The sequence below is a fragment of the Chelonia mydas genome, chromosome 14, assembly GCF_015237465.2.
Source record: "Chelonia mydas isolate rCheMyd1 chromosome 14, rCheMyd1.pri.v2, whole genome shotgun sequence".
Classification (NCBI taxonomy): Eukaryota; Metazoa; Chordata; order Testudines; family Cheloniidae; genus Chelonia; species Chelonia mydas.
In genome coordinates this window covers 39,488,849-39,514,637 of record NC_051254.2, presented here as the reverse complement: position 1 = coordinate 39,514,637, position 25,789 = coordinate 39,488,849, and the positions used below count along the sequence as shown (strand labels likewise).

Genomic DNA, 25,789 nt, shown 5'->3' with positions numbered 1-25,789 from the left:
CAGGACTCCTGGGTTCGCTCCTCACTGTGGAAGGGGTCTAGGGGTTAGAGCAGGGGGTTCATTTCCCAGTTCACTGGGGGCCCTCCCCCGCTCTGTGTCTGTCTCCCCTGTATAAACAGGGACGGGCTAGAGAAGGGCAAAAGCCCAGGAACCCGAGCGCCCAGCCATGACCCCCAGCCCCTAAGGCTGGGGCGTCGTCCTCGCCCTCAGCCCGTCCTGACTCCAGTGTCTCCTCTGTCCCCTCTCTCAGGAATGCACCATGGACGAGGCCGCCTACCAGGAAGGACTCGACCCGGCCGCCGCCTCGCAGTCTCCCGATGGAGCCGGGGCCTCCAAGCTGCCCCCAGTGCTGGCCAACCTGATGGGGAGCATGGGGGCCGGCAAGAGCCCTCAGGGCCCCAACCCCAGCTCCTCCATGAACGTGCAGGAGATCCTCACCTCCATCATGGTAATTGGAGCTGCTGTGTAGTTTGACTGACCCCACAGGCTTCCCGTAGTGGGAGGGTCCAGCACCAAAAGGGTAAACTATGAGCCGTTCCATGGGTGGGGCCTCACTGGCCCATCTACCCCCAGAGCGGACCATTGCTTCCCCCCCGCCACCCCACCACTGCTGGAGTGGACCATTGGCCTGGTCTCCCTGCCTCCAGCTTGGTTGAAGTTCCAGCGTTTTAGGGGGGAAGGGGAAACTCAGAAAATGCACCAGCTGAGCAATAGTTGGGGTGGGGGGATGCGTGGGGGGGTGGGACTCTTTCCTGTCACCGCCTTCTCCCAAAGCAGCTGGCTCAAGCCAGCCCCTGGCCCCAGCTAGAGGGTTAATGGACTAGCACAGCGCCCTAGAGTTAGAGGTCAGAGAGAGCTGAAGGGGTGTAGTGTGTGTGGGGGAGGAGGGACACTCTGTCTAACCCTGCTCCTCCTCTCTCCCCTCCCTGCACAGGGCGGGCCCAACAACCACAAGACAGAGGAGCTAATGAAGCAGCCGGATTACTCGGACAAGATCAAACACTTGCTTGGCAACCTCCAGACACAGCCCCCGGGGCCCTCAGGAGGTAAGAGACCTGTGGGGGGGGCACTGACCTTGTTCCCACCTCCCTCTTCTAGGAGAAAATTCTGTCCTGCCGGTCGCCTTCTGGCTTCTGTTTCTCTGCCTTCTGTCTGTCTCGACGGGGCACCTGGGCCTTATAAACCATCCGCTCCTACAGCTCTAGGGGCTCTGGCAGGCAGGTAATCGGAAGGACCTGACCTTGGTTGATTCAAATGGCTGGTGCCAGCGGAGAGCTGGTGCACCCAGCATCCCGATGACATCGTAGGGGTGCGAGTGCGTGTCTGTGTGATTTCCCTTGCTCTGGGGGCTCCAGGAGAGGTGGCCTTGTAAACATGTCCTGGGGTAGGATCGGAGGTTGCCTGTGAAGGGGTGGGAAGTGAATCCCCCCCACCCCTTCCCACTTCCCATTGTAACCCCACTGGCTGTATTTGACTCCTCTGATCTCTTGTCTTCCAGTGCCCCACGGGCTGCTGGGCCCAGGGCCCCTCGCCAATGGATTCCCACCTGGACCAAAGAACATGCAGCATTTCCCTCCCGGGGGGCCAGGACCCATGCCTGGTAAGCAGGGAGCTACCATCTTCTGGGGGTGGGGGGACACGAGTGTCAGACCTTCAGCTGGAGTGTGCCTGAATCAGTAGGGAGTGCTGCCCCCAGTGCGGTGCTAGGGGGCGCTGTACTGTAAGGAGTGGGGTAGAGGCTCAGTAGGGGACACTGCCCTGGCACTCAGTGCTGGTGCCAATGCCCCAGTGTGGTACTAGGGGCCGCTGTGCTGCAGAATGGGGGGGCTCAGTAAGGGGTGCTGTGTGGCATGGAGCAGGGTGGGTGTTCAGCAGGAAGTGTGTTTCTGCCCTGGGTGCTCAGACGGGGGGTCTCTAACCTTTGTGCCTCTCTCTCCCCTAGGTCCCCACGGTGGCCCTGGGGGTCCCAACATGCCCTCAGGTCCTGGCATGCCTGGCGGGCCCAGGATGATGGGCCCTCCACCTCCCCAGCGAGGCGAGTTCTGGGATCCCCCTGATGGCGGCATGCGGGGAAACCCCCACGGGGGTATGCGAGGGGGTGGCCCCGGCCCGGGGCCTGGCCCAGGCCCTTTCCACCGGGGACGAGGCGGGGAGCCCCCCTTCCGGGGACGAGGAGGAGGTGGGCGCAGCGGCGGCCCCCCCAATGGCAGAGGCGGGCCCCCTAACAACGGCATGGGTGGAGGAGGCGGCCACGGCGGCGGCGGCCATGGTGGAGGCCACGGAGGCCATGGTGGAGGCCACGGCAGGGGCCACGGCGGCCATGGTGGGGGCCACGGAGGCGGCGGCCATGGTGGGGGCCACGGAGGCGGCGGTCATGGCGGTGGCCACGGAGGAGATCACGGCAGAGGCCACCCAGGGGATCACGGCCGGGGTCATGGTGGAGGCCACGGAGGAGGTAATTGCAGGGGGCTTGGCTTGCCCTCTAGGGGGAGCAGAGGGCCATGGCTTTGGAATGGCCCTGCCCCTTTGTGGGAGGGGCCTGTGAGTGCCCCCTCCCCTCCCCCGTTTTTATCCAGCAGGTGGCGAGGGCCGATGGGGGAGACCCAGCATGCATTGCACCCATTCGATCCTGTGGGCCCCGCTCCTTGGGGGCGGGGCCCAGAGTGGCAGAGACCCCCTATGGGCCTGTGAGAACAAGGGAGACAGTTTCAGCTGCAGCATTGCATGCTGGGAGCTGTAGTCTGCTCCTGGTGGCACAGGTGGAGCATTTCATGCTGGGAGCTGTAGTCTGTGCTCCTGGCAGCCTGGGTTAGGGTGGAGTGTTGCATGCTGGGAGCTGTAGTCTCTCCCCCATCCTCTGCCCTGCTCTGCCACCCCTCTGGCCGTGCCCCGCTGCCGTGGCTGACCTGCGCCCCGTTTTCTCTCACGCAGACATGTCGAGCCGCCCCGTGTGTCGCCACTTCATGTTGAAAGGCAGCTGCAGGTACGAGAACAACTGTGCCTTCTACCATCCCGGAGTGAACGGGCCGCCCCTGCCGTAGCGCCCGGGGCCCTCCCTCCACCCTGCCGACGCCCCGTGAAACCGCCCAACACAGCTGCCCCCACTTCACGGACTCTGGGGTGCCCGCTGTCGGACTTGGGCTCTGAATCCACCACTTATGGCTTCTGTGAGGCCTTGTAATGCCCGGGGGGGGGGGAGCAAAACCCCTCCTCCCCCGACGGCTGCTGCTACTGAGGAACCACTGCGAGGGGGAATTCCCCCCGCCACTCCGCTCCCTCCTGTGTTGTTTTAACCTGATGGAGGCGCTGATGGGACCTGACTCTGCGCCCCCCAGTGACTTTTTGCAAGCACAAGAGCCGCTGTCTGCTCTGGGACCTGGGGGCGAGGGGGGGCAAAGTGGGTTGTTACCACTGTGTGTATCTCTGTGGAACCAGCAAAGGTGTAAAGGGGGCATTGCCCAGCTGCCCCACCTGGCTCCGGGCTTTGATCTGTCCGCGGGTTCGCCGGCTGCAGACCTACTCTGAAGACATTTTGCCTGGGGAGCCTTGGCCCTGAGGAGCAGCCGGCCACCCCACCCAGCTCCCCCAGAAATACTGCCTTCCCGGGGCACGTGGCCAGGAGACTTCTCCCTCCATCTGGCAGCAGCAGGATACCAATCCTTCTGTTGGGGAGGAGAGGGATCCCTTAGCCACTGCCCCCATCCACTGAGCAAAGGGGGTGCTTGTTAACTTCACCCCCTCCATGGGGTCATCCCCCCCTGTGTGTGTGAACAAGTGAGATCAGAGCTTCTCCCCTTGCTGTAAATACCCTTCCCCCCATCCCACTGACGACTGCAGACACGTGACTCCCCTTGGTGCTAGCGAGTCTTTGGAAGTGGGGGGGCGTGAAGCTGTTTTCTGTGAAAACGGACGGACTTTATTGCTGTTGGCATCTGGGGGCTTGGTTTGTTTCCTTTCCATTGTTTTATTTTTTTACGGTCTCTCCCTGAGACATGGACTATCCTCCCCCCACCCCACCCCACTGGTGCAGCCTCCCCCTTTTGTTTTGTATATTTTGTACATTAGTAATAAACATGGTGATTAAAAAAAATGGATCATCTAATTTAACCTTGGTGTCTGTGCTGGCTGTGTGGGGAAGGGGCCATCTCTGTGCATCTGTACAGCGCCTGGCACAGCAGGTTCAAGGTCTGCAGCTGGAGCCGTGAACACTGCCACACTAATGAGAGAGGTGCCCTGCTGCAGCTTCTGTCTCTGATCACTTCATTTCGCCACTGAAATAGGAATGAGCCAGATGCACAGGGGAGACATTTCCTCGTTCTTACAGTCCTGCTGATGGCTGAGACGCAGCAGGGTCCTGTGAGTTGGACTCCGATTCCCACTAGCGAGAATCCCTCAATCCACCCTGACTTGGTACAGTGCTTGGAACCCTGGGATACCTACCCAGGGTGCAATGCATGCAGAACTGGTACAGTTGTCCAACACTTCCCTTTACAAGCCCTTGTGTTCAGTTGCTTATAACATTGCCACACATCATCCATTTGGGCTGAAGTTTTCCATGCTGCGTGTCCTCCTTAGGTTGAATATGTGGGAGAAATTTCAGCGCAAATGGTTCAGCCGTTTCCAAGAATGAGGCTAAGGGCAAGCGCCTTATTTTGCTCAAGCTAAAACGGTCTGGTGACCCTTTCTTTGAGAAGCTCTAGTCTCCCTGTGTTTCAGAGCAGGGACTCAAAACTGGGCAAGGGCGTAGCCTGTGTGTCAAGGCTGATATGCTTTTACCCATCCCTGGGAAAATTTTGCCTAAATTTGGCCACATCATAAGCCTTTGAAAAATTGTGGCCTGCACATGCTTTAGATTTTAGCTGCTAAGTTCTCCAAAGATCCTGTATGTGGGCTCCGGCCTAGGGCTGATCAAGTGTTCCTCTGCGACTGCAGTTCTTGGTGGACTGTACTGGGCTCCGGCCTGGGAACAGAGAGCAGGCAGCCTCCCTCCTGCGCTCTCAGTGCCCCTCTGCAGGGCCCAGGCAGTGTGGAGGAGGAACCCACCCGATTCCCATGCAGAGGGGACAAGAGGCAGACCTGCGGATGGAGATGGGCTTTGCAGGGGGAGGAGACTGGGACTGAGAACCAGTCTGAAGGAGGGCAGATGGGTCTAATGGGTGCTTATGTGTGGGGGAGGGAGAAAGGGACATGGGTGGAGGGCATGCTGACTGGAGTGAGGGGAGGAGATGAACAATAGAAGGAGAAGGGGTGGAAGGTGACATGCTGAGGGGTTGCTGGGGGTGAGACTATGCAGAGGAGTCTGTGCCCACTAGGACACACTCCCCTCCAGGCCTGGAATGGAGCCAAGATCCTGAGTCTCCCTATACCATCCGCAACTAGCTCAGAAACCCACCTGCAAAGCATCTCCTGGCCCTCTGGTGCTAGGATGACAACTTTCTACTGGTATCAGTTACGCCGGTAGCTCAAGTGGCAGAGGGCTGCAACCTTGCTAGGTGTCAATACGATGCCACAGGATGGAATTGGTTTTTTCAGTTTGCTGTTTAAAAAAGGGGACCTCTGTAGTCATTGCTGGGGGAAGAGGGGTGGTGAGTACCTCCTGCTGCACTGGTTGCTCTAAGAAATTGCAGGGGGGGAGGGGCAGAGTCTGCGGTTTAATCCCTTCCCTTGTGGGCAGCAGGATTCTGTGTTGCTGCTTCCCCCCCCAGCAGCCTAGAGGCCAGGGTAGAGGGGCTGGCTGGTACCACACCATGCTGGTGGAATAATGCACGTGATTGTCGAAGCTTCCACAGGTGCCTTGAGCCACAACTTGTACAATGGCCAACAGACTCCTGCTATGATGTCCCCCTCTCCAATCACCTCAGTGATGTTAACTCTGAAACCTACTGATTTTTGTTGGGCATTCACAGGTGGTCCAAGTAGAGCCAATCTACTATACTGGCCAGATGTTAACTCTGAAACCTACTGTTGACAGTGCAACTGGTAAATGGGACTTAATGGGCTGCAGGGGCCTGTAATAAACAGGTCTGAGATGAACAGCTCAGCCCCCTCTTGTTCACAGCAGGGGGTGTTGAGTCTGAAACCTACCTGATGACTTGGCTATCATTAACTACCTTGCAGCAAATCACGTTCACTGACACGGCCTGGATGGGGTCAGGGGGAAAACAGACCCAAATACAAGGTCACTTCCAGCCTTGACCCAGCCTTGCCCTATTTAGCATCTAGAGGCCCTGCTGCAGTCACCTTCAGCTCTGTTTTTCCCCACCCCCTGCTGCCTTTGCTGATCCATGGAGCATTTACCAGCTAATGCTGAGACCACCCCATGCAGCATCATCTCAATGGGGTGTATTAGCATCAAGTGCCCACCACAGCCCCAAAGGGCCACTGCCCAGCCTGTGCCAAAGGAGAGAGGCTGAAGGAACAGACATGTTCCCAACAGATGCAGGACAACAGCCGGATGCAACAAGGGTGAGCTGAATAGGCCTGGCTGAACTGAACATGGGCTGTGGCTCCGAGGGCACCAGGCTAACGTGCTGGCAGGGGTAAGCAGATGGTGGACAAAAGGTGGTGTCTACACTTGCCCCAGCCTGGGCTCAGCTCCCAGTGGTTCTTAACCACTGGTACACAGAGGTCTTCCATGGGGTACATCAAGCCATCTAGATAACATGCCTAGTTTTACAGCAGGCTACATAAAAAAGCACTAGCCAAGTCAGTGAACACTAAAATTTCATACAATGACTTGTTTATACTGCTCTATGCACCAAAATGTAAGAACAATATTTATATTCCAATCAGTTTATTTTATAATTTTAGGGTAAAAATGAGAAAGCAATTTTTCAGTACTGGTGGCTGAGACACATCTGATTTTGTGAGGAAGTCATTTTTAAGAGAGATGAATCTTAGGGGTACACAAGACAAATCAGGTTCCTGCAAGGGGTACAGTAGCCTGGAAAGGTGGAGAACCCCTGATTTAGGGAGCTCTAGGTCTGCCCTAGCCAGTTGTGAGAACCAGGCCTATGACTTTACCCTAATTGAGCGCCCTGTGAGCAGCAAGTTCGTTAGAAGACACTGTAGCAACCCTGTGGACTGGAAAAGGTCTGAAAGGGCAAGAGCCCCCCTGAATTAGCCCAAACACACAGACCTGGAATTCAAGCAGGAGACCTGGGCTAAGCTCAGACCTGGTTAAGAACAAGAGCATCAAGCCAGAGCTCTGTGACCCAATACCAATGTGTCAGAAATTAGGCCCAACAGGGATATGAAATGAAGGGGGGTGGGCTAGCCTGCCCCCCCATTCCTTTTGGGGGTTCTTAAAGAGACTCAAGGGAGAAAAACTGGCTACTAGAATGAAATTAGCTACTGTCTGGCAGCCTTCCCCACCAGCTTCTGGGACCCCAGGCCCACCTTCACCTTAGCAGGGTGGGTTGAAGAGGGACTCAGATACCCCCCAATTTGTGCAGCAAAATCCCAACCCCCACTTGGGACATGACTTTATCCTCCCCCCACCCCTGGAAGTGTCTTTTTCCTTCCTCATCACCACTGCTGGGAGCCTATGACCAGAGCAGGGGCCTGAACCGCCCGCTGCTGGCACAATTTTGCTGGGTCATGGAGCAGCTGATCAGCCCCCCTGGGCTGGGTCCATGCTTCTCCGGTACCCAAGGCTGCAAGCGAGAGAGAGAAGTTGCATTGTCCCTCGGTGGGGTGCTTTCCTCTCCCCTCTGGTGAGCGTTCAGCTTGGCCTGTCTCCCAGCAAACGGGATGGGAGCTCAGCTAAACTCCTCCAGCCTTGCTCCCATCTCGGGGCCCGTCGGAGAAGCCGCTCTCTCCCGCTCAAGGGAAAGGGAGGCCGTTCACCTGACAGCCTGAGTGGAAGTGTAAAGAGTCAAGGTTTTGCCTTGTTTTCCTCCTCCGCTGTGTATTTAGTCAAAAGGCTGGTTAATGGTGCGAGTGCCAAACCCTGCACGCCGTTCGACACGGTTTAGCCTTTCCCTCTCCATGGCAGGAACACAGATGGGCCCGTCTCACGGTCAACCATTGGCCCCATGTGTGTCACAAGTTGTGGGGGCTCAGCCCAGCCTCCAGCAGGGCAGGCACTCTGCTCCCCAACGCCCCATCCACCCCACCAGCCACGTGGGCAGAAATGGCCCCAGCCCCCCTCTGTCCCCTTGAAGGCATGAGTGGGCCAGACAGACACTCTCCGCCCCCAACCTCTCTGGCCATGATGAATCCCCACCCCCCGCACAATCAAGGCCACCAACAGCCACTTTTTGACTTCCTGTTTTAATTGAATCCTGTCAAACGGAAGCAGAACAAGGCTCGAAGCATCCTCGGAGCAGCTGGGGGGGGTGAGAAGAGTCCAGCAATGGCACAGTCCCCTCCCCACCTGGCCCAGAATAGACCGTTCCAATACAAACTCCCCCCGCCCCTTCATATAAATAACCGGTGGCCCTTCCCAGAAAGGAATGGGGGTGGCAAAAAAACACCCCCACCTTCACAGGTTTAGCCCCACTTCCATCTCTTTAGCCCTACCCCCAAAGCTGAGCCCCACCCCATCATTGTAGCCACGCCTCCTTTGCTATCCAGCTGCACAAAAGTCCTGCTACAAAGGGGCAGGCGGGTGAACGGAGAGTCCATCATGGGGGGGGAGGAGCTTCAGGAGGCCCCGCCCCCAACTCACTCGCGGGGCCGGTTGATGATGACCTCGCCCAGGGCCTCCAGCACCTCGCGCTTGTAGTCGTCGAAGTCGCCGTCAATCTGCTCAACGCTCTGCTCCTCCACCACCCACAGCTGGCAATTGGTCTCTGTGATCAGCCGGGCGTCGTGGCTCACAATGATGACGGCTGCAGGGCGGGGCAGGGGGAAGGTTAGAGGGGCAGGGGGATCCCCCATTCCAAGGGGTGGGGGATGCCCCTCCCCCCCCGGGTCTGTGGGATGGTATCGCCCAGGAAATGCATGCTGGGTAGTTTGTGCAGGCCCTTTTATGGGGTGGTGTCACTCGGTGAGGGGCATTATAGGAAGTGGTATTTATCCCTAAATAACCAACCTCCTCCCCTTGGAAGAGACCAGTGGGGCCCTTCCCACCCCACCCCAACCCTGGACCAGACCAACAGAACCTTCTGGCCCAGAATTCCCTGCACCCACCCTTGGGCCAGACCAATGGGCCGTTCCAGCCTGGAATTCTCCCTCCCCCACCTAGCACCAATGGGCCCTTCAGGCCCAGAATTCCCTCCCCACCAGCCCAATGGACCATTCCAACCCGGAATGCCCTCCCCCGGACCAAACTAATGGGCTGTTCCAGGCTGGAATTCCCTCCCCACCAGGCCAATGGGCCCGGCCAGCCTGGTCCAAGTGCCCGCTGGCGTCACTCACCCCCTTTGTACTCATTGATGGCATCAGCCAGGGCGTCGATGGACTCGATGTCCAGGTTATTGGTAGGTTCGTCCTGGGGAAGAGATAATGGGCTGAGACGGCGAAGGGGCAGATCCCAAAGAGAACCCAAGAGTCCTGGCTCCACCCTGCTCTAACCCACTGGCCCTACACCCCTCCCAGAGCCGGGGATAGAACCCAGGAGTCCTGACTCCCAGCAGCCCCCTGCTCTAACCCGCTGGACCCCACACCCCTCCCGGGGATAGAACCCAGAGTCCTGGCTGCCAGCACCCCCCTGTTCTAACCCACACCCCTCCCAGAGCCGGGGATAGAACCCAGGAGTCCTGGCTGTCAGCCCCGCCCCCGGCTCTAACCCACTGGGCCTCGTGCTCTCCGGGGCCCTGTCCCACCCCTCGCCCCAGAGACACTCACCAGAATGAGGACGTCGGGCTCCCTGCAGGCCAGCTCGGCAAACACCACGCGAGCCTTCTGGCCTCCTGGGGAGAAGGGAGAGTGGGCGGGGTTAGGGATGAGACAGGGGAGCCCCCTCCCCACTTGTCTGCATCATCCCCCACCCCGGACAGCCAAGCCCTTCCCACCTCCAACCTAAGCTGCCAGGTGCCCTCCCCCCATCCTGTGCCCCCCACCTCTCCTGGTTGCCCAGACCCCCGGCCCTCTCCCCCTCCCGCAACGTAAGTCCCACCCCCAACCCCCACCTCCCCTGGGTGCCCCCCTCCCTTCTCCAGACCCTGCCGCTTACTCTGTATACTCAACCCCAAGCCTTCCCTAGACCCCCCTTCCAAGGCCTTCCCCAGAAGCTCGCCCCCCCAGACCCCCCAGCCCAGCCCCGCCCCCTCCCTGAGGCCCCGCCCCCGGCACCAGAGAGCTTGCAGATCTGGATGGTGTGGGCGTGGCTCTCGAGGCCGAAGCGCCCCAGGCACTTGCGGGCGTCCTGGTAGGGCAGGTTGAAGTTGCGCTGCAAGTACTCGGTCGCCGTCTCTTGCATGTTCAGCTGGTCGGCGTATTGCTGGTTAAAGAAGCCGATTTTCTACGGGGAGGAGAGAAAGGGGCGGAGTCGCCACCCAAAGCACCGCCCCCGTGCTGCCAGCTCCCCCTCCCCGTCACACCCCCTGCTCTGCTGGTGCCCCTCCATTGCATCCTGCAGCGCCCTGCTAGCCCAGCCCTGGGCTCCCCCCGCCCAACTCTGCCAGTGCCCCCCCCCCCGATACCAACCTGCAGCACCCCGCTATCCAAGTCCTGGGTGCCCCCCAGCTCTGCCAGTGCCCCTAATGTGCAGCCCCCTGTTATCCCAGCCCTGGCCTCCAACCCCCCTGCTAGCCCAGCTCTGGGCTCCCCCTGCCCAACTCTGCCAGTGCCCCCCCCCCCGATACCAACCTGCAGCACCCCGCTATCCAAGTCCTGGGTGCCCCCCAGCTCTGCCAGTACCCCTAATGTGCAGCCCCCTGTTATCCCAGCCCTGGCCTCCAACCCCCCTGCTAGCCCAGCCCTGGGCTCCCCCCACCCAACTCTGCCAGTGCCCCCCCCCCCGATACCAACCTGCAGCACCCCGCTATCCAAGTCCTGGGTGTCCCCCAGTTCTGCCAGTACCCCTAATGTGCAGCCCCCCTGTTATCCCAGCCCTGGCCTCCAACCCCCCTGCTAGCCCAGCCCGGGCTCCCCTCGCCCAACTCTGCCAGTGCCCCCCCCCACCCCGATACCAACCTGCAGCACCCTGCTATCCAAGTCCTGGGTGCCCCCCAGCTCTACCAGTGCCCCTAATGTGCAGCCCCCCTGTTATCCCAGCCCTGGCCTCCAATCCCCCTGCTAGCCCAGCCCTGGGCTGCTCCCCAGCTCTGCAGGTGCACCCCCGTCCTGATTCGCAGTCCTCTGCTATCCCAGCCATGGGCTCCCCTACCCCCACAAACCTCAGCATCTGGGTCCCCGTCATTACTTACTAGTCTGTGGTTTTTCCTCATCTCCCCTCTTGTCTGAAAAGAGAACAGAAAGGGATTAATGTTTACTACTTTCCTCTGCCCTCTAGTGTGTTAACAGCACACAGAAACCCCTCGCCCAGTGCTGATGCAGCCACCTCTGGGGTGGGGCGGCTGGGGAACAGCGACACAGCATAGGGATCGCTCACCCAGCACTGAAATGCAGCCACCTCTGGGATGGGGCAGCTGGGCAAGAGCTGTACAGCAGTTTAGGACAGGAGGGAAGGGGAATCCTGTCCCCAGTTGAAGACACACAGAGGCAGAACAGAACTGGATGAGTTTGGGTTGAGTCTGGATTAGGGGGTTCCGGGAGAGGCCCCTTACCGGCGTGAGCTTCCCCGTCAGCAACAGCAGCAGTGTGCTCTTCCCTACGCCGTTCGGCCCCACGATGCAGACTGAGGAGCGGAGAGAGAGCAGCCATCAGTGACCCAACCAGGCCAGGAGAGCGATGGGTTAGCACGACTGTGTATGGGGGGGGGGGAGGGGGGTCATTGTAGGGTCTCTCTAGGGTGCTACGATGGCTGCTTCGTTAACGTCAGATCTCTCGGGGATGCTACAGGGTCTGCGCGAGCTGGTTTGTTATTGTAAGGTCATTCAGGCATGCTAGCATGTTATTGTAGGGTCTCTTGAGGTTGCTAGGGGGTGGCGCAGGCTAGTTTGTTATTGAAGGTCTCTCGGGGGTGCTAGGGGGGTTGCGCAGGCTGTTACTGTAGGGTCTTTCCTGGGGCTAAACAGTCCAATTCATTGTCGTAGGGCTGTGGGCGGGAGGGTTTGTTATTATAGGGTCTCTCAGGAGCGCTGCGGCTGCACCGACTCGTTCATCATGATCGAGTTACTGGATGAGTTTATTATAGGGTCTCGCCCACAGGTGCAGCCTGCACACCCCGGTTTGTAGGGTCTCTGGGGCTGCAGGCGGAGGGAGTTTTGGGGCTGTGCACATGTAAGTTTGTTATTGTAGGGTCTCTCAATCACCAGCTGGTAACTTACTTCTAGACTCCATGTCGATCCCAAAATCCAGACTCTTGAATAGCAGCTGCTGTCCCTCGTAGCCAAACACAACACCTGCGGAGAAGGGGCGGGGAGGAGGGTGAGGGGCGCGGGCGCACAACTGCTGGACAGCAGCCTCTGGGGGACCTGCCCACAATGCACCATTCAGCTCTGGGGCCCATGGGAAACCGGGGTCGGAAAGAAAACGCCTCAGCATCCTGTATCCCCAGGGAATGAAAAGGGGGCACTCACCAAGCGCTGAAATGCGGCCACTTCTGGGGTGGGGCGGCTGGGGAGCCGCATAGTGACGCTGCACGGGGATCGCTCACCCGGCGCTGAAATGCGGCCACCTCTGGGGTGGGGCGGCTGGGGAGCCGCATAGTGACACTGCACAGGGATCGCTCACCCGGCGCTGAAATGCAGCCACCTCTGGGGTGGGGCGGCTGGGGAGCCGCATAGTGACACTGCACAGGGATCGCTCACCCGGCGCTGAAATGCGGCCACCTCTGGGGTGGGGCGGCTGGGGAGCCGCATAGTGACACTGCACAGGGATCGCTCACCCGGCGCTGAAATGCGGCCACCTCTGGGGTGGGGCGGCTGGGGAGCCGCATAGTGACGCTGCACGGGGATCGCTCACCCGGCGCTGAAATGCGGCCACCTCTGGGGTGGGGCGGCTGGGGAGCCGCATAGTGACGCTGCACGGGGATCGCTCACCCGGCGCTGAAATGCGGCCACCTCTGGGGTGGGGCGGCTGGAGAACAGCCGCACCACGATGTCACCCAACAGTTTGGGGCAGGAAACGAAGGGGAATCCGGTGTCCAATGGTGGCCACAGGGTGGGAGACGTCTGGGAGGCAGAATGGACATGGCTTGGGGGGTGGATTTGGCCAGGACAGCAGGGGAGTGTTAATAAGTGCCACAGCACCCCCTAGCGTCATGCTGGGGCATTGGGGTCAGCACTAACTGCGACGGGAGAGTGCCCCTGCGGAGGCCGTCCTACACGCTGCGTGGGGACGTACCGTGCAGGCCCAGAATCGGGGGGCTGAGTGACGGCGGGTTGGGGAAGGTGAATTTCACCGTGTACTCCCTGGGCCTCTTCAGCAGCTCGGGGGCCTCGTTAGCCTCTTCATCCAGGTTCTTCTTGCGGCATTTCTGCTGCTTTCGCGTCAGGGCCTCTTTGGTTTGCTTCTCCTGGAGACGAACAGAGCAACAGACCAATGAGCCCATCTCGCCCCGTATCCTGCCTCCTCCCTGTCCCCCCGGATCAAACCCATGTGCCCATCTAGCCCGGTATCCCGCCTCCTCCCTGTCCCCCTGGATCAAACCCAAGTACCCATCTAGCCCGGTAACCCGCCTTCTCCCTGTCCCCCCGGATTAAACCCTGAGCCCATCTAGCCTCATATCATGCCTCCTCCCTGCCCCCCCCGATCAGACCCATGGGCCCATCTAATCCAGCTCCTCAGATCAGATCAGGAAGCCCATCTAGCTTGGTACCCCCCTAGCTCCAGACTCCAAGGAAGTACAATCCTCCACACTGTACCTCAGGGGGCAGTACAGTCCCATGACAAGGAAGGGATCATTTTCATGTGACACCCAGCTGGGGCTCAGCTGCCACTGCTCAATGTGAGGGGTGAGCGTTAACCCAATTTGTTGTTGGGAAAGAGATTCTTAATTCAGTAAAATCTTGCAACAGTGAGTTCCCTGGGTCAACAGGGTGGGGACAAATCCAAGGTAGGAAAGAGCTGGATTGAAGCCAGTGGCCTCCTAGAGGGGAAAGGCCCCATATCCTGTTCCCCAACCCCTAAACCAGCCAGTCCTCCTGCCCTGGGGCTGGATCTCTGGACTCACCGCCTGTTTCGTCGACTTCCCGCCAGCCTTGAGGTCTTTCAGTTTCTTCTCCTGTTTCTCGTACTGTTTGAGCAGCTCTTTCTGCTTCTGCTGGTACATCTTCTTGAAGGTCACTGCGGCAGAAAGGAGGGTGAGGGATTGCGGTTAGGGCGCTGTACTGGGATTTGGAGGGGGCGGGAGAGAGGGCAGAAAATCCGGGTTTGACTTCCCACTCGGCCACCAAAGCTCTCTGTGCAGAGACAGGGAAATGCCATTTTCCCTTCCCTGCCCCACTTCCTGCCTGGGGAATCGAACCTGGGACCCTCTGTATGTAAACAAAGTGATCTTGACTCCTAGAGCTAGAGGATGAGGCCTGTGGAGGAAGCTCACTATTCAGGCTGGTCAAAAATTTCACATCAAAACTTTTTTTGGGAAAAAAAACGGGGTTGTCAGCCAAAGGAAAACTTGGGGTTCTCACATGCCCCGGCGGCACCTCATGGGACTTGTAGTTCAGACACTTCGTGCGCTCACTGTCTGCTCTGGGCTGAGCTCCCGGGCTGGACTACATCTCCCATGAAGCACCATGACACAGGGTTCCCATAATGCAATTTGGCAGCTCAGTGGAAGAGGTGCATCATGGGAAAGTTTGGCCAAGGAGCTCAGTCCATAGGGAAGAATGGGGGCATGGGGCAACTGAACTACAACTCCCATGATGCACCGTCAACCCACAAAACCTACCCCTGGCGGGAGACCTAGGGGCAAACCAGCCTCCAGCTGGGCTGAAGTCTCTGGGTGACCCAACCCCCTCCTTAACCCCCACCCCGGGCAGATCAGTCTCTGCAATTGCCCCATCTGCTTCCCCCGTCCCCTTTCATGTAGTTCCCCTACCTCCTCTTCCTCCCCCTCACTGTACTTGCCCTAGATGCCCCCCCAACTCACTGTAGTTGCCCCGGTAGTAGAAGAGTTTTTGCATGTCCAGGTGGATGATGTCAGTGCAGACGTCGTCCAGGAAGCCCTGGTCGTGGGAGACGATGAGGAGAGTTTTCTTCCACATCTGCAGGTAGCTGGGGAGGTGAACGGGGGACAGACAGAGGAGAATCAGACAGACGGACGGACCCTGATCCGTGGCTAGGAGGGGCATCCAGCCAAGGGGGAGGGGACAGAGCTAGAACACCCAACGTACACCCCACGGTGGGATGGACGGCAGCCTCACTCAGCCCAGCAGTGGGGGTGGGGTGAGGGGAGAGATTTTCTAATGGGAGTTCTCTCCTCTGACTCCCCTGCCCACACACACACACTGGGCCCCATGCACCCTCCCTGTAGCCCCACCAGGGGGGAATCCCAGCCAGTCCAAGTCCTGGCCCCCTGCTGAGACCCCTGCCCCATAGGGAAAACCCCCAGAGCCCAAACCCTGCCCCTTATTCAAACCCCGGCCCTGACCCCCAGAATCCAAATGCTGCCCCCCACAGTCCAAATCCTGCCCTCTCCCCAAGAGGGGAATTTCCTGCCATCCCCCAATCCTGATCATCCCCCGCCCCAATAGGAAATCCCTCCCCCCAACACAGTTTATACCTCACCCAACTCCTGCCCCCATCTACATCTGACAGCCAGCGAGACCCCTCATCCCACCATGAGGATCCCTCATCCCCCCACCCTGAGTCCCAGTTGTGTGGCATTCCTGGGGTCCACCCCCGTTCAGGCGCTGCTCGCTGAATGGGCTCCACCCCCAGAGGTGGCAGCTGCTGATCCGAGCCGGGGGGCCCTGGCACCGATGGGAAGGGTTTCTCCAGGGTTAGGCACTCACTTGTTGAGCCAGATGACGGCGTTGAGATCCAGGTGGTTGGTGGGTTCGTCCAGCATCAGCAGCGTCGGCTCCATGAACAAGGCCCTGAAGGAGACGTGGGGGGGAGGGTGAGCAGTGCCCCCTAGTGGAGTCTTACGGGACTGCCCCAGGGTGAGGGGGACTGGCCCTATCAAGGTGGGCAGGGAACAGGACACGGGGCCTTTCCCCTCTAGGGGGCCCCGGTTCCAGACTGGATTGTTCCCATCTGGGTGTAACGAGCTATCAGGTCTCAGCTCAGCCCACAGCAGGGCAGGTGCCCCAGTGTGTGTGGGCGGTGTGTGACACCCCCCCTCTGCCAACCGATCTCCTGCATGGACTCACCCAGGTCAGCACATGTGGGATCACAGGCCCATTACGCTGCCCCCCTCCGGCTCCCGCCAGCCTCACCTGGCCAGAGACACCCTCATGCGCCAGCCACCCGAGAACTTCTTGGTCTGCCGGTTCTGCATCTCAGGGTTGAAGCCCAGACCAGCCAGGATGCGCCGGGCTTTGGCCTCCGCCGCGGCCGCCCCCGTGGCCCGGAGCTCCTCGTACACCTGCAGAGGGGGAGACAGGCGGGTTCACCAGGAAGCCTTTGCCTCCTCCATTTCTCCCCTCCCCAGACCCCTCGACTGCCCCATGCTTCATCCCCTTGCCCACTCTCTGCTCCCCGACACTACTACAACCCTCCTTCATCCTCTGTGCTCCCCCACCCTGCTCCCCTCTCCTCAGCAGCTGCAATGGTATAAAAACCTGTATACAGTGGCATAGCCCCCCCACTCCCCCAGCTATCTCCCTTCCCCCACCTTCCCCACACCCCCCAGTACCTTTTCCAGCTGCTCAGCCACGCTGTCGTCCCCTTTCTCCAGCAGAGCCTGCAGCCGCTTCTCCTCCGCCAGCAGCTTCAGCCGCTTGGTGTCGGCCTTGAGCACCGCCTGGACTGCGGGGGTCTCATCTGCTATCACCTCTGAGGGGTGGGACGACAACACACACACACTCAGTGAGTGCAAGGTTCCCCGCTCTAACCACTAGCCCCCTCTCCCCTCCCAGAGCCAGGGACAGAACCCAGGAGTCCTGGTTCCCAGCACCCCTGCCCTAACCACTAGGCATTGCTCCCCTCCCAGACCTAGGGATAGAACCCAGGAGTCCTGGCTCCCCCCAGGACCCCCTTACCTTGCTCGCACAGCAGCACGTCAATGTTAGGGGGGATGCTCAGGGCCCGGTTTGCGATGTGCTTCAGCAAGGTGGTTTTGCCCTTCCTACAAAGGAAGAGGGAAAGAAAGGGTTAAGCAGGGAGGGATGAAACAAAGGGGAGGTGCAGCACAGCCCCCCCAGTGTGGCACAGGGGTAGCCCTGACTGCAAGGGATCCATCCATGTACCTACCCATTGGGTCCCACCAGGCCGTACCGGCGCCCAGCCACGATGTAAAGGTCTGCGTTGACGAAGAGCTCCTTGCCGTGAGCGGAGATGCTGAATTTCTCCAGCTGCAACCGCACGAGAGAGCGATCAGGACAAGATGGTACGACCCTCCCCCCTGCCAGATGTGCCAAATGGTATGACCCATCATTGGGGGGTCCCCCCCTTAAGAAGACCCCTGCCATCTCATGGTATGACCCTCCCCCCACCCAATGGTCCCCACAACCATCTCTTGGTACAACCTATTTCCTCTCCTGTATAATTGTGCAACCCACCCTTCAGACGGCATAACCCACTCCCCGCAATCCCAGATAATATGACCTACTTCCTCTCCCACATAACTGTGCCACCCACTGTATATCCTTGTCAGATGGTACAACCCACTCGATGTCCTCCGCCACCGCCATCACCAATGGCCCCGCCATCTCATGGTACAACCTGCTCCCCCTGCACACTCCTCACACCCCCATCAGGTGGTATGACCCACTCCTATCCCCCTCTTACCACATGGTTCAGCTCAGTCTCCCACCCAACCCCTGCAGCATGGCACAACCCAGACCCACCAATGGAAAGAAGGGAGGGGATTAACCCTTTCCATACCGCTGCTGGTCCTTCTTGTAGTGGGAAATACCAACTCCACCAACATGGCGGGGAAGGAGAGGGAAAAGAAGGGGTGGAATTATGGGACATTAACCCCTCCCACGCAGCTGCTGAAGGGAAGAAAAGGGAAGGCAGTACAGCGGGAGGGGGGGGGGGGGAGAAGACATTCCAAATAAACCCGGGGGTGCGGGAGGTACCTTGATGTCGGAGGCATTCTCCAGCATGGCCTGGCGCGAGGACATCTCCGCCTGTGACACCGAGAAGTCGTTCGCCGCCGCGTTGGCCGCCTTCAGCGTTGCCACCTGCCGCTCAAACTCCAGCTGCAGGAGAGCCAGAGGTGATGCTCCGGCCAAGGGACCCTCTCTTCCCCTCCCCGCCAGTACCCAGCCTGCCTGGGGGCCATCATGCCCAGCTAGGTTGAGGCCCCGGTGGGGAAGCTATCATGCCAGGACTCACTCTGGGGGTGGGATCCCACAGAATGGATCCACATGAGTTAACAGCCTCTCCTCCCCACTGCAAGCAATTCCTATGCTGCTTCAGTACCAACTAGATGGCTGCAAAGGATTCTGGGAACACAGACATGTGAACAAGAAGTATGGCTATAGACAGCTGGGAGCCGCCCCACTGGAGGGGAGGTGCTCACCACGCACAAGGTGGAGGAGGAGCCTGTTTGGCAGAAGCTCCCACCCAGAGCTCACCTGCTTCTTGAGTTTCTTTCTCTCTTTCTTGCTGAGATGAGCATAGGGGTCGTCGTCCTTCTTCTCCCCCTCATCCTCCTCATCCTCCTCTGACTGCTGTATCGACCATAGGAGGCTGGTTACCAATAACACCTTCCGCCCACAGCCAAGGATAGAACCCAAGAGTCTAGGTGCCCAGCATCCCCACAACCACTAGACCCCATTCCCCTCCTAGAGCCAGGGATAGAACCCAGGAGTCCTGGGTCCCAGTCCCACAGCTTCATCCCCTTCTGATATGCCTCAGCCCTGCTTCTGAAGGGATCCCCTTCCAGGGGGCTGAGGGGAGGTTGGCTCTGTGGCCGTTCACCCTGGGCCTCTCTGCTGAGGTTGCCCGTGCGGGATTGGGGGCCAGCTGGATGCTGGAAAATGAGCCGAGAACCCACCAAGTTGTCTCACACCTGAGGCAGCGCAGTGAATGCGGTTCGGTTTGAACAGAGCAAACCCACCCCCACGGCCAAGAGGAGGACTGTCTTACGGGCTCGCTGCCTCGCTTCGGCTTCTCCTTGCTCTTCTCTGGCTCCTCCTCGTCTTCCTCCAACTCCTCCTCCTCGGACTCCAGAGCAGCAAATTTATTCTGCAGCAGAACAGAAGCCAGCTCATCCAACCACAATGAGCAGGGACCGCTCTCCCAGCACCAAAATGCAGGCAGCTCTGGGGTGGGTAGCTGGGTACTGGCCACACAGCAGTATTGCACAGAGACTCTTTGCACAGCATAGCGCCCTCTAGTGCCACACTGGGGCATTGGGGTCAGCACTGGCAGTGATGGGAGAACGCTCCCTGAGCCCACTCCCTGGTCCCTGCAGTACAGCGCCCCCTAGTGTCCACCAGTAGCAGGGACCCCCATAAACACTCACGTGGGCTGGTTGATTCTTTTTTCCTTTTGTTTTTTTCCCGGCTTCACCAGACCCTGTCTGTTTATTCACAGTCTGGAAGGAGGAGTGCGAAGGAGTTCAGGACACTCAGCTAACCCCGTATCCTGCCCCCCCTTTCTCCCCGGGACCCCAGATCACCCCAGTAGGCCCAACCAGCCTGGTATCACACCTCTCTGCCTGGATCAGATGAAAGGGCCCATCTAGCCTGGTACGCTGGCCTCCCCTTGCACTGCGCCACATCCGACTGATGGAGCCAATTCCGGAGTATTCACTGGAAGCCACCCCCCATAATGCTAGTTGGGTCATTCTGCCTGATGGGGATAGAACCCAGGAGTCCTGATTCCCAACCCCAGCTGTTCTAACCACTAGACCCCACTCCCGTCCCAGAGCTGGGAATAGAACCCAGTCCCCCCGGCTCTAACCCACTAGACCCCCATTCTGCTCCCAGAACCAGGGATGGAACCCAGGCGTCGTGACCCTCAGCCTCTCCTGCTCTGACCAACTAGACGCCACACGACCAGCACTCCTCTTGCCCACCTTGCTTGCTTTGCCTTTGGGTTTGGATTCCTCTTCACTCTCCTCTTCTTCCTCGCTCTGGGCCAGAACAGCAAAGCCTGATCCCCCTGCCTGGGAGCCGTGGGAGAAACAAGAGCATTTAGAGACAGCAGGGTTGGATTAAGTCAATAACCTCAGTTCCTAACACCAGATACACCTTGTCCAGCACAACGCCCCCTAGTGCAGCGATGGGGCACTGGGGCCAGCACTAGCTGCGAGGGGACAGCGCCCCCTACGGAGCCCCCACCCTGCTCCCTGCAGCACAGCGCCCCCTAGTGCAGCCCTGGGGCACTGGTTTCCACATGCCAATCCCGCTGAATCTTGGAAACGCCTGCTTCGCACCTGCTGCTTCCCTTTGGTCTTCTCGTTTTTCCTGCTCTTCCTCTTTTTATCGTCCTCTTCTTCCTGCTGAGAGCACAGAGCAAATCCTGCCCCGGTGAGACGCGGCGTCTCTGACTGTACCTGACCCAGCCCAGCATCCCCGCCCCACTGCCCCGATTAGACCCCTGGCTGGCAGAGCCAAAACTCGTAATGCAGCTGGTTGGCTAAGCTATTCTGCCACGTGGGACTCCCAGCCCCCCACCCCGCTTTAATCCACTGGACCGCACTCCCCTCCCAGAGCTGGGGAGAGAACCCAGGAGTCTTGGCTCCAATCCATGCCAGACCCAGCCATGACCGTCCCAGTTAAGACAAATGGGAACCACCCAACACGGGGGCAATGGGAGACTGACCTGTTTTCCCTTTGGCTTGTCGTCCTTTGTCAACTTCTTCCCTGGCTGCTTCTCCTCTTCATCATCAGGTGGGGCCTGCAGGGGGCAACACATCAGCCCCACAACTCAGCACTGGAAGAGTTAACCCACCCCCAGAGCAGGAGCGACCCCCACAGTCTAATCCCTGGACTCCAGCCAGGCACGGTACAGAACTTCTCTCGCACAGGGAGCTCCCGGACCCTCCCTTGGCAGGGAGGGGCTGATCCCCCAGGCTGTTGGGAGGGGCTATTCCCCCCATTTCCTTGTTCTCCAATAGATCTGGGAACCCAGGAGTTCTGCCTTCCAGCGTCCCTGCTTAACTACTAGGCCCCACTCCCCCAAGAGCTGGGGATAGAACCCAGGAGTCTGGTCCCCGACCCCTGAACCTCTGCCCCATCCAACCGCCCCCTGCCCCCTGACTGCCCCCTGGGACCCCCTATTTGCCGCCACGTGCGTGCACTGCTGCTGCCCCCTTACCATGCCACTCAGAGCGGCAGGAGCTCGCAGCCCCGCTGCCTGTGGGGCAGTGTGACTGTGGGGGAGGGGGGACAACGGGGGAGGGGCTGGGGGTAGCCTCCCCAGCCAGGAGCTCAGGGGCCAGGCAAGACGATCCCGCGGGCCGTAGTTTGCCCACCTCTGCACTAGAAGATGACCCCACGCCCTCTTTGTGCTAGATTTCGTCCGAGCGAGCTAACCTTGTTGATCTTGTTCTTGTTGAGTTTGGCAGGTCTTGGAGTCTCTTCTTCCTCCTCTTCTTCCTCACTCTGCTCCTGGCTCAGGGCGGCAAACACATTCCCTCCCTAGGGGAAGGTAAAGCCAAGGTCGTTAGCAAAGAGTGGCCATCTCCTCTCTCCCACCACCAGAGCCTCCCCCTAGAAACCCAGGGCAGGATCACCCCCCTACAACCTATTCCTCAAGTAGATGTCCCATCAGGTCCCACCTCAACTGGGGCAGGACTGTCCCCTACAACCCATTCCCCAGCGCAGAACCCTGCGCAGTCCGAGTCTAGACAGCAACCCCAAGCCCTAGGGCTCCTTCCATACCACCCCCAGTTACAGCCCATTCCCTTGTGTAGGGCACCTTGCGGCCCAAGTCTAGAGACCTCTCCTGAGCCCTACGGCTCCTTCCAGCCTAGAGTCTCACTCACCTTCTTCTTCTTGCCACCTTTGGTGACGGGAACGGTCGCTGGAAAGGAAACGAGAGAAGGACTTTAGGGATCGATGGAACGGAGACACAACCACTCCCCGCATGGGGAGCTAGCCCCATAGAGCTCTCGGTCCTCCAGCACCTTAGGAGATCTGGGATGGGAGGGAGAGGGCTTCCTGGTGGGTTGTCATCCTCTAGCTCCCTGCTGACGCACGTGGGGCTGGACTCTCCTGCCGCAGGGGTAGGGGCTGGAGTGAAGTGGCTAGTGTAATGGGGCGGGGGCTAGGAAAAGGCAGGCCATGGAGAACAGAGGCCCTTGCTTCCCATCCCATGTGTCCCAGCCCTGCCCCCGGTGGGGGTAGATCTCAGGCGGGATTGGAGAGGACCCCCCTCCAGGCTCGATGGTGGGATGTCACCGCTTTTTATACCCCGGAGATGGCAACACAGCCACGGTCTAACTGCCCCCCTGCACCAGGCATTACCCACCCCCTCTCACACCAAAAACGATCACCATATTTCAGGGCGTGGAACTGTGGCAAGCTAAGCTCCTGCCAGCTGCCCAGATTAGTTACTTGGGCGGTATGAAACCCAGGAATCCTGACCTCCGGGTCCCACCCCTGCCCTAAAAGTTAGCCCTCACTCCCTTACCAGACCTGGGAATGGAACCCAGGAATCCTGGCCCCCAGCCTCATCCTGTCTTACCTTCCTCATCCTCATCGCTGCCTGGAGCCGACAGCTTCTTCAGCTTCTCAATCAGCTGGTGCTCTTCCTCATCCTCCTCTACCTCCTTCTTCTTCTTGTCTTTCTTCTTTTCTCGTTTCTTTTTCTGTTGTTGAAGCTGAGGTGGGGGAGTCAGATGAGGCGTGTGTGTGTGGGGGGGTCATATCTCCCATGCACACAGCCCTGAGAACCAGGGGTGGGGGTGCCCTGGTTAAGCAGGGCATCCCTTTCTAGCAGCATACTTATTGTAGGTCCTACAACACCACCCAGCAGCCCCCCGGGGGAGTTCTTTTAGCTGCTCACCTGTTGCTGCTGCTGCTCCTTCTCTTTAATGACAGCCTGCTGCTCACTGACTTGTTTTTCCTCCACGGCCAACTCCTCAAAGAACTGGGGAGGGCAAAAGGGATAGTTTAGAGCTCTGCTTCCCACCCCCGGGAGTCTCCCTGCCCCTCGTGGTGAGGGAAGGGCACTCCAGCTGGCAACCATTTCCTGTTTCACTCACGCCCCCCCCCCGCAATGGGAGATTGCACTGTGCTACGAGAAATCCAGCCACCTTCCTTCGCATGTCCCCTAGCAGTGAGCTGCTTTCCCCCATTTTTAGTACTGACAAAACCCAGCTGGGACCATGGCTGGGCGCTGCCCAGACACACAGGGAGAGACAGTCCTTGCTCCAGCTAAGATCAGGTCCCTGTCGTGCCAGGCGCTGCCCAGACACACAATGAAAGACAGTCCAGATATATGGTGGGAGAAAATATTAAGGTGTAGAGAGAAGCGATTTAACTCAAGTCACACAGCAGGGCGGGTGTAAAACCAAGGTCTCCTGAGTTACAGCCCAATACCCTTCCCACTAGGTCCCTGTACCAAAGCTCACACTTCCCCCAGCATAGTCCGGCTCAGTCCCCCTTCTTACCGACTTCTTAGTCTTTTTGTCCTTCTTGCCTTTCTTCACCACTTTGTCTGAAACAAGTCAAGAGATGAATCCAGGCAGGTGGGAGAGAACCCAGGAGTCCTAGTTACCTGCTCCTCCGCTCTAATCCATTAGACCCAACACCCATCCCTGAGCTGGGAATAGAACCCAGGAGTCCTGGCTCCCAGCCCTCTCTATCCACAGCCACTCCCTCCACTGCCAGGGCCCAGCTGGGTCCCACCTGGGGCAGTTCTTGTGGGCAGATGGATGGGCACAATTTGTCCTCCGCCCCTACCTTAGTCCAGATCAGCCCTGGCTGAGCCCGGTTCATCCCATTGCTCCCTCCTTCTGAGCCTGGTTCACTCCAGTGTCACACCAGGCTCAGACCCAACCCCCGCCACACTCCATCCCAATCCAACCCCCCTCCCCCCAAATAATCTAGCTTCGGTTCCAGCCCTGCTTCTCCCCATCTAGCCGAGCCCCAGGACTCCCCCTCCCACCAATCTCTTCCCCCATTAACCTCCTTTCCCGTCCGCCACTTTAGCCAGCTTAGGGTCCAGCCCCTTCTCCCCCACTTTGGCCCAGTTCAGTTCCTTATCTTTTATTCCGCTCCAGCCCAGCCCCCCCTGGCCAGGTTCTAACCCGCCCCACACGCTTCAGTCCCATCCAGTACTGTCATCCCCCCCGACAGCCCAGTCCCCCCCCCAGTTCTCAGTCCCCCCCCCAGTCCTCTGTGCCCCCCCGCCCAACCACCCTCTGTCCAAATCCCACCCAGCCCTGTCTGTGTACCCCCCGTTCTCTGCCCACCCCAGCCCAGTCCCCCCGGTTCTCAGTCTCCCCCCCGGGCCCAGTCCCCCCCAGTTCTCTGTGCCCCCCCGCCCAACCACCCTCTGTCCAAATCCCACCCAGCCCTGTCTGTGTACCCCCCCTTCTCTGTCCCCCCCCCGCCCAGTCCCCACAGGTTCTCACTCTCCCCCCCGGGCCCAGTCCCCCCCAGTTCTCTGTGCCCCCCCGCCCAACCACCCTCTGTCCAAATCCCACCGAGCCCTGTCTGCGTACCCCCCCCCGTTCTCTGTCCCCCCCTGCCCAGTCCCCACCGGTTCTCACTCTCCCCCCCGGGCCCAGTCCCCCCCAGTTCTCTGTCCCCCCCTGCCCAGTCCCCCCTGGTTCTCTGCCCCCCCACCCAGGTCCAACCACCCCCTGCCCCAATCCCAGCCGGCCCTGTGTACCCCCCCTCCCCCTCCCCCTCCCCCTCCCCCTCCCCAGCCCGGTCCCTCCGGTTCTACCCCCTCCCCCGGTCCGGTCCTCCCGGCCCGGTCCAGTCCAGTCCGGCCCACTCACCTGTGGCCTCCCCGACCTTCTGCTCCCCATCCCCGATCCACTCTTCCTGCGGCGGCCGCTGCTTCCCCGCCTTCGGCATGGCCGGTCACCGCGCCCAGCGCTCACATGCAGCCCCGGCCAGCAGCCGGGAAACCTTACCCCTGCGCCTGCGCGGGGCGGCCCAGCCTGACCATCGAGTGCCGGAAGCGCCCAGCCCAGAGTGGCTTCCGCGGCACCCATGGAGCGCCCAGAGAGTCGCGGAGCAGTAGAGACGCCCTGTCGTGTGGCTAGACAAGCCCCTTCACCCCAATGATGTGGTTCAGTCCTCCATGGAAGTGGGGGTACTGATTTGGGGCAGGGAGTCCCGCTCTCCAAGCCAGGCCCAGCCTGGGGGGGTCACTTCCTGCCCCCCCAAAGGCAGGGGGCAGCTCATAGTGCAGGTGGCACCCCAATGCCCCATCACACGACTGTTGCACCAACGCAAAAGCCGCGGTGCTACCGTGTCTGTTCCCTGAACTGGGAGCCTGGACTCCTGGGTTCTGTCCCCAGCTCTGGGGGGGGACTGGGAGCCAGGACTCCTGGGTTCTGTCCTTGCTGTGCTATCTGTGGGTGCTGGGCTGGGCTGGGCCGGGCCAGGCGGTTTAAGGGGAGGAATCACAAAAGCGCAGCCAGGGAGCAAGCGCTAGGGGGGGCAACAGGGACCAGAGTGAGGGCCAAAGGTTGAACACCAGGGATCCGGAGGAGGGATGCCAAGCAGAGAACCGCTGACAACGCCCGCCA

The 25,789-nt window shown here is 59.7% G+C and overlaps 2 protein-coding genes across 7 annotated transcripts in view; one reads left to right on the top strand and one right to left on the bottom strand.

The window, feature by feature from the left end:
- Positions 1 to 13,277, top strand: part of PPP1R10 (protein phosphatase 1 regulatory subunit 10) — a 34,133-nt gene extending 20,856 nt beyond the window's left edge. For 2 of the 4 annotated variants that reach the window (XM_037913667.2, XM_037913668.2), the window contains exons 16-20: positions 251 to 448; positions 935 to 1,046; positions 1,499 to 1,600; positions 1,943 to 2,455; positions 2,932 to 4,107. In XM_037913667.2, coding sequence (XP_037769595.1) covers positions 251 to 448; positions 935 to 1,046; positions 1,499 to 1,600; positions 1,943 to 2,455; positions 2,932 to 3,041 — 1,035 coding nt within the window. In that variant the 3' untranslated portion in view covers positions 3,042 to 4,107. Of the gene's footprint in view, positions 1 to 250; positions 490 to 934; positions 1,047 to 1,498; positions 1,601 to 1,942; positions 2,456 to 2,931; positions 4,108 to 13,261 lie in introns of those variants that run through there. The other 2 variants (XM_037913670.2, XM_043528014.1) reach the window with 2 other exon arrangements.
- On the bottom strand, positions 8,259 to 25,287 carry ABCF1 (ATP binding cassette subfamily F member 1). 3 transcript variants are annotated; one of them, XM_037913663.2, is made up of 28 exons: positions 25,031 to 25,287; positions 23,693 to 23,739; positions 23,086 to 23,169; positions 22,765 to 22,900; positions 22,064 to 22,101; positions 21,612 to 21,716; positions 20,899 to 20,973; positions 20,510 to 20,575; positions 20,150 to 20,239; positions 19,595 to 19,666; positions 19,216 to 19,314; positions 18,702 to 18,797; positions 18,201 to 18,323; positions 17,371 to 17,471; positions 17,160 to 17,245; positions 16,814 to 16,953; positions 16,395 to 16,543; positions 15,969 to 16,052; positions 15,104 to 15,228; positions 14,186 to 14,298; positions 13,357 to 13,528; positions 12,339 to 12,413; positions 11,676 to 11,746; positions 11,316 to 11,348; positions 10,240 to 10,408; positions 9,793 to 9,857; positions 9,364 to 9,436; positions 8,259 to 8,834 (listed from the first exon to the last, which is right to left on the bottom strand). In XM_037913663.2, exons 1-28 carry the CDS (start codon positions 25,107 to 25,109, stop codon positions 8,668 to 8,670), a joined length of 2,733 nt encoding a protein of 910 aa, XP_037769591.1. In that variant the 5' UTR covers positions 25,110 to 25,287; the 3' UTR covers positions 8,259 to 8,667. The 3 variants fall into 3 exon arrangements, with proteins under 3 accessions (XP_037769591.1, XP_037769593.1, XP_037769594.1); XM_037913665.2 differs by having other exon boundaries at positions 20,510 to 20,572; positions 25,031 to 25,226; XM_037913666.2 differs by lacking the exon at positions 20,510 to 20,575 and having other exon boundaries at positions 25,031 to 25,217.
- Positions 25,288 to 25,789: the final 502 nt, after the last annotated feature.